Genomic DNA, 7742 nt, shown 5'->3' on the forward strand with positions numbered 1-7742 from the left:
TCCAGTAAATCAGTAATCGTGAATTATGTTCTGTTTTACAAGTTGTTCAATAAACAAGTACATTGATTAATGATTAACAAGTGTTCAGTGTCTTTTATTCACTTTTAGTGGTTCTGGAACTGTGATATATTGGGTAAGCTTCCACAAGAAAACTCTACAGTTCCTAGCTATTTCAATTTAATTACAGGTTAATATGTTTGGATACATTTGCCATATTGAGAGCAAACTTGGAGTGGCAACCACAGGTGGATCATCTACATCAGCTTCAGAGTCAACTGTAAGTGATAACCAATCAAAATGTGTGAAATTGAGCCCCTTGGAACTTCCTTCCTTTCGGGAAAGTGTAGGTGAGTGGCTAATGTTTTACCAGATTTTCAAAATTAACATACATGAAAATTAACATACATGAAAATCATCATTAACCTGAAGTAATGCTTCGGTGGTGCCAGGGTAATTTGGTTAAAAAAAGGCTATAGGCTACAAGACATAGTAAACAAGCTCCAGATGCCAGACTGCTGTCACACCCGAACGTGAGCTGAACCGCGCGATCGCCCAGGACACCGCACCGCGCAACCCCATCACCACTCGCAAGATCATCTAAGACTCGTAAAACCTATGATGGCATTTAAGTGGCCCTGCTCTAGGTACCTACCGATATTGAACCTGCCGCACTCAAAATAGTAATTGAATTCCAGAGTCAAAGGTCGTCGGGTGCAATGAAGTCTAACCGTCGCCGTCGTATGTATGAAATCTAAAGAAATGACGGGAAATTGGCAACATTTTTCATCTAAAGTTTAACTTTAGATTTCATACATACGACGGTAAGAGTTCGTACATGTGACATGTGATATAGTAACCACCCTGCCATTCAAAACAGGTTTTTTCTTACACCAAAATCTTATATTAGGTATATGTATACGTACATACCTATATTATATCGGGGGTAGGTATCTGTGATACCACTGGTTGTACAATTGCAAAAGGATGACTCATCGTTTGTAGGGATCCTTAGAACAAAGGATTTTAGTTTTTGATTTTCGGTATCCCAAAGGCCAGTCAGTGACAGTCCTCAGTTATATTTGCTGCCATTCAAAACAGGTTTTTTCTTACACCAAAATCTTATATTAGGTATATGTATACGTACATACCTATATTATATCGGGGGTAGGTATCTGTGATACCACTGGTTGTACAATTGCAAAAGGTTGACTCATTGTTTGTAGGGATCCTTAGAACAAAGGATTTTAGTTTTTGATTTTCGGTATCCCAAAGGCCAGTCAGTGACAGTCCTCAGTTATATTTGATTGTTTTACGAGTATTTCAAGATTTTTGTAAGACCCGTGTTTCTATTTCGCAGTGAAATAATTTTTTTTTCCAATTATCTATAACTTACATTTCTGTTGTGTTGTGGATATGTATTAGTTACCTACTCAGAAACAACTTTGAGGTAAGTAAAAAATCTTTTCTTTTCAATGTTATAATGGCGGCATAGTACCTGGAGTTAAAAGTCGTAGCAAACCAAGTACGCAAACCTTTTCGGTGTTCCTGAAATTCCGTGACCTGATTTAATGGGAGTTATAAAATTATTAAATCAAACATCAAGGTAAAAATGTACCTACTTGGTCAGCTTTCATATTACGAAAATGGTATAGGTAGGAAGATACGTATAATTGGTTGTTATGGTGAGAGGTAAACTTTTTTATTAGCTCCTGTATTCTCATCTATCTGTTCTTATATATTTTTATCATTTTCATTATACGCAAACCTTTTCGGTGTTCCTAAAATTCCGTGACCTGATTTAATGGGAGTTATAAAATTATTAAATCTAACATCAAGGTAAAAATGTACCTACTTGGTCAGCTTTCATATTACGAAAATGGTATAGGTAGGAAGATACGTGTAATACTGTAATTGGTTGTTATGGTGAGAGGTAAACTTTTTTATTAGCTCCTGTATTCTCATCTATCTGTTCTTATATATTTTTATCATTTTCATTAGTCACAACTTTTTTGCAGACCAAATATGGACTCTCCAGATGAGGAAGAGAGTCCTCCAGTTCCCCCCGTCCCGGCTACAGCAGTTCCTCATGTCATGGATTTACCTTCAAACTATGAACAAGATAATACAAGACATCGGTAAGTGTTCCATGTTCATATTTTATTTTATCAATTATTATGTACCTACATTTACAAATCCCATAATGGAGTACACATCTCATAAAAAAAAAAACGCTGTTCATGGTCACTTGGTCACGTTCGGTCCCTTCCGCAATGTGAATGTTCACCAGTAGACACAAATAGTATTCTACTCGTCACTGGTTTCTCTTCGCCTTCATCCCTGTATTGATTGAGATCTGACTGTGGGATGTACGGAGGGAAGGAACCTTTGGTGGGAGGTTTTGAGGAAAGCTCGGATTGGGTTGGAGGTGAGTGTTTGTCTTCCGAGCTCTGAGATTGATCCTGATTCTGAAAGATAGAAAAAAGTCCCATTCTGTTCAAAAGGAATGTCTGTCACAAATTTTGTTGATTTTTTTAAATAACATGTTAAATGTTGTTTGAAAAAAAAAAAATATTGCTTGATAAATTTAATGACTTGACTTTGGCTCAAACCAACAACCTTCAGACTTGCCACCAACCACTAGAACACTTAGACGGGTAGCCAGTGGCTATAGCATTTTGATACATTTTGAATGGGTCAGTTCCCAATGAGTCGCAGAAGTTAAGCAATGATGTATGATCAAATCATTGTACTGCACTTGGGCTGGGTGAGGGTAATGAGAACGGGTGGGTAGCTCATTATTGTAGATGACCTTCAACTTAGCAGTTATTGTTGTTGTAGCAGCTTTAGCTATAGCCAAAAGGTGATAACAAAACAGAGAAAATATCTCTTCTATCAGCCATTCACCAGGGTGATTAATTGGCTAGTCCTGAACCACAGTCAACCATCATGAGGACTTTTTGTGCTTTTCAAGCAGAGAGAGCCCTTTGAAACTATCAGCTAGCTAAGCTGGTTAGGGTTAGCTGGTCTTCTCCCTGTTTATAGTTGCACAGCCAGATGCTAGTCCACTCATTGTTTAACGTCCCCTAGCTAAACAGAAACTTAGAAGATATACAAAAGATAGGTACTTACATACAGTTCACTGTCATGGGCATATTTACAGTTGGATCCAAATCTACACCGGCCCTTTCTGTACATCCAGCATATCTTCTTCCCGTTGATTTCTGTGATGAACTCTTTTGCCGGGATCATCTTAACGTGTTTCTCCAGAACCCCTTCTTTACCTTGCTGTCCCTTACACTCACAAAACAAAATACTCATGAATCCGCCAAGTCGTTCGCTAAAAAGGTTTGCTTTGCTAAGAAATACTATGCAAAGGTTTGTTTTGCTAAGAAATACTATGCAAAGGTTTGTTTTGCTACGAAATACTATGCAAAGGTTTGTTTTGCTAAGAAATGCTATCCATAAAATTATCAGAACGGAGTACCTTACTCCTGATGGTACTCTAAAGGCAATGGACAAAATGCTTGTAACTTCATTCCTCAATGAAGTCCAAGGCTCCATAGGCAATTACCTCATTGGGAGAGATTTCATCAATGCTCATATTGAGTCAACTGACTTACAGCTGGTTGCTTATGGAAACATCAGTTGATTACATGTTGCCGGGAAAATCATGTTACCAATTACAATCAAGAGTAAAGCTAGGATTACACTGTTTGCTCAGTGAGCAAATATTTGAGATTTCATCAATGCTCATATTGAGTCAACTGACTTACAGCTGGTTGCTTATGGAAACATCAGAAGATTACATGTTGCATGTTGCCGGGAAAATCATGTTACCAATTACAATCAAGAGTAAAGCTAGGATTACACTGTTTGCTCAGTGAGCAAATATTTGCGACACGGGAAAATCATGTTACCAATTACAATCAAGAGTAAAGCTAGGATTACACTGTTTGCTCAGTGAGCAAATATTTGCGACAGAAGAATAAATATTTGTTTGCAGGGGTATTACATGTGAGCAAATATTTTGTTTGAAAATGTTTGCTCAAATAGAGAAAAATAAAAATTTGCTCACATCAAAAATAAAAGTTTGCCACTATATTACACTATTTGCAGTTCTTGCACAAAAAATATATTTTCCTGTTTTCGAATTCTTTGTTTTCTTTTTTAATTTTCTAAAAAAACCATCAATAATGATCTAGTAATTTCTGTTATTTTCAAATAAATATATTTTTATCATTTCTTTCAAAAAAAAATATTTTCCTGTTTTCAAATTCTTTGTTTTCTTTTCTTTTTTAATTTTCTAAAAAAACCATCAATAATGATCTAGTAATTTCTGTTATTTTCAAATAAATATATTTTTATCATTTCTTTTAATTAAATGGCACAAAGTAGATTTCTAGCTACTGTCATTGCAACTTCTTCTTTATTGCTGGAGGAGGAAGACAAGGACAAGAACCAACAGGAAAAATGCAGAACTGTATGGGTCCGTGATTGGATATCAAAAAGAGATACAGAAGGTTGTTATGGGAAGTTGTTGGTTGAACTCCAAAATGAAGAACCTCAGTTGTACAAGAATTTCTTGAGAATGTCATACAATGACTTCTGTTTTTTACTTGATATGGTGACTCCACTGATAAAAAAGAAGGACACAAATATGCGGAAATCTATTTCACCAGGAGAACGTGTACAAAACAGTGGAAATGCTATGCATAAACGTATCAGACCGGGTACTTGATATGGTGACTCCACTGATAAAAAAGGACACAAATATGCGGAAATCTATTTCACCAGGAGAACGTGTACAAAACAGTGGAAAGTTTTACTTGATATGGTGACTCCACTGATAAAAAAGGACACAAATATGCGGAAATCTATTTCACCAGGAGAACGTGTACAAAACAGTGGAAATGCTATGCATAAACGATCAGACCGGAGTACCCTACTTCTGATGGTACTCTAAACACAGCAATAGACAAAATGCTCGAACTTCATTCCTCAATGAAGTCCAGGGCTCCACTCCAGACCCAGCACTATGGAACGTTCTCTCTAAACGTCTAAACACAGCAATAGACAAAATGCTCGAACTTCATTCCTCAATGAAGTCCAGGGCTCCGCTCCAGACCCAGCAGTATGGAACGTTCACGGTCTAGACAAGCTTGGTGCAGGATCCATGAAAAATACCGAGAAAATGCCATGTAGACAAAATGCTCGAACTTCATTCCTCAATGAAGTCTAGGGCTCCGCTCCAGACCCAGCAGTATGGAACGTTCACGGTCTAGACAAGCTTGGTGCAGGATCCATGAAAAATACCGAGAAAATGCCCAACACTGTGCCAACCCTATGTGACGTGTCCGGCAATCATCACTGAGTACAACCAATGTATGGGTGGAGTGAACCTGTTCAATCAGCAAATGGAATGTTATCGAATCTGGTTCAAAACTAGAAAGTGGACATGGAAGGTGATATGTCACGTCCTGAACTTTTAATTGGTGTAAGTACCCTCAGCAGCCTAGTTTGGGAAATGTGAATCCCTCCTTACCCCGGTACCTTGGGGACTCAACAGCCAGAAAGGGCTATCGAAATCACCATTCTTCAAAAAACAGACTACACATCAAGAATTCTTTCAAACAACACAGTGAAAATCAACCCCAAGACACCTGATGCCTATCGCTGCCTGGTGCAGGAAATGTGAATCCCTCCTTACCCCGGTACCTTGGGGACTCAACAGCCAGAAACGGCTATCGAAATCACCATTCTTCAAAAATCTGGTGTGAACATCACACGACTTTCTATTACATTTGCAGAATACGTAGGTATTTGAAAAGAAATAGAGCCTAGTTTGAGAAATGTGAATCCCTCCTTACCCCGGTACCTTGGGGACTCAACAGCCAGAAACGGCTATCGAAATCACCATTCTTCAAGAAACAGACTACACACTACACATCAAGAATTCTTTCAAACAACACAGTGAAAATCAACCCCAAGACACCTGATGCCTATCGCTGCCTGGTGCAAAACTTACGGAGCAATGACATCATCTTACATACCTATCAGATTAAGCAAGATAGAGCATACCGGGTAGTCTTGAGACATATTCACTACTCAGTCCCCGTAGAAGATATCAAAACTTTGTTTAATACTTTTGTTTACCCCTGCCCCTAACAGGTACAAGGGGAAGGGTATCCGTGGAGGATTTCTCTCCTCTCCAACCCTGTCAGTGGATTCTTTTTTACTTCAAATTATTATGAAAATAAAATCTTAAAAAAAATCCTTTGGTTTAAATATTGTAAAATAAAGCTATACCTCTAGCCATGAATCTGTTCATAATAGTAATAGAGGGACTAAAATTGCTCAAGTCTTATCATCCCGAAAGTGAAGGAAGACAGGATAGAAGAAAGCCAGACAAGAACAAACCTTCTTATTAAGATAAAACCTACCCTAGATGGGGATCAAACCCACAACCTAGTGCTTACAAGCCAGGTGCACTACCCTCCAAACTAACTGGGCTGGCTAAATAGAATTTTTGTTTGTAAAATGAGGCGTAACTTCAAGTACCTATCTGAGCTTATATCACTGCATTTTATTTCTACCTACAGTAAGTAGAAACTCAATTATTTCAACTTCAATAATTGTTTCAAATTTCTATTATTTCAACTCCAAAATCCATAGTTTTTTTTTTTTTTTTTTATCATGTAAAATCACATCCATAAATACATAAATAAAATATGTGTTTCAATTTTCAATTTTTAACTGAAATAAACAGTTTTTACTTCCTCCTGAAAAATGTGAAAAAAGGACATAGGTGGTGATGCTTCTTAAGCGACGATGTGTTCTCAAATGGAAGGATTCAAAATCTGTTTTGATGCTTTCTACCAGTGTTGGAAGTCAACCTGTTACAACTTGTCAGAGATGGTGCAATGATGAAGGAAGAAAAGTTGCCGTCCCATTACCAGCTGTCAAAAATTACAATGGGGCCATGGGGGGGATTGATTTATGTGATAGGCTAATAGCATATTATAGATCATCAATGAGGACCAACAAGTGGACAACAAGAGTTTTTTTCTCACTTCTTGGACTTGAGCATAGTGAATTGTTGGATAATGTATGTAAGAACATGCAAGAAAGAAAATGTTCAAAAAGAGACCGCCTGGGTCTATTAGAATACCGCCTCCAAATTGCCATTGGACTCATGAAGTTCACATGACCCCCTGAGCCTACATACTCCTCAACACAATCTAGAAGAAGTAGTAGTAGACTTGACAATGTTGAAGAAGAACAATCTGATGAAGACCATGAGGAACCAGCAGTAAAAAAGCCAAGGGAAGTGGTGCCACAACCATTCTATGAATCCAGATATGACAATGTAGGTCATCTGCCTAGATATATGCCAGACAAAGATGCATCAAAATGCAGAAATGAAGGCTGTAAATCAAGATGTAGAATTATGTGTTCAAAGTGCAAAATATACCTGTGTGTCTTGCAAAATAACTGCTTTGAAAAATATCATCTCCAGTGAAACATGTAAAACATAGATAAAAAAATTGTTTTTTTTTTTTTTTTTTTAATTTGTACGTTCCTCAGGTACACATAAGTGAACCAGCCTTTTCGCCTTTAAATAAAACTTTTTAATTTTTTTCAAATCTGTTTTTTATGTTCTAAGAATGTAGAAAAATAACACTTTACTCAGTTTTTTTTTTTTTTTTTTTTTTTTTTTTTATTTTACCCTGGGAATGAAGGGG

The 7742-nt window shown here is 37.2% G+C and overlaps 1 protein-coding gene across 1 annotated transcript; it reads left to right on the top strand.

The window, feature by feature from the left end:
- The first annotated feature begins 4305 nt into the window (after window positions 1-4305).
- On the top strand, window positions 4306-5189 carry LOC113469054. The gene is made up of 3 exons (XM_026826465.1): window positions 4306-4730; window positions 4937-4980; window positions 5079-5189. The coding sequence occupies exons 1-3, from the start codon at window positions 4382-4384 to the stop codon at window positions 5151-5153; spliced, it is 468 nt and encodes a 155-aa protein (XP_026682266.1). The 5' UTR covers window positions 4306-4381; the 3' UTR covers window positions 5154-5189.
- The last annotated feature ends 2553 nt before the right edge of the window (window positions 5190-7742 follow it).

The sequence above is a fragment of the Diaphorina citri genome, unplaced genomic scaffold (assembly GCF_000475195.1).
Source record: "Diaphorina citri unplaced genomic scaffold, Diaci psyllid genome assembly version 1.1 scaffold938, whole genome shotgun sequence".
Classification (NCBI taxonomy): domain Eukaryota; kingdom Metazoa; phylum Arthropoda; class Insecta; order Hemiptera; family Psyllidae; genus Diaphorina; species Diaphorina citri.

What these genes read in the sequence shown, in the direction of transcription:
- LOC113469054 (XM_026826465.1), top strand. Translation starts at nt 4,382, where the DNA reads ATGGCACAAAGTAGATTTCTAGCTACTGTCATTGCAACTTCTTCTTTA. An exon ending in GCATAAACGTATCAGACCGG is followed by an intron (nt 4,731 to 4,936) that starts GTACTTGATATG and finishes CGATCAGACCGG; the next exon opens with AGTACCCTACTTCTGATGGT. An exon ending in TAAACACAGCAATAGACAAA is followed by an intron (nt 4,981 to 5,078) that starts ATGCTCGAACTT and finishes GCAATAGACAAA; the next exon opens with ATGCTCGAACTTCATTCCTC.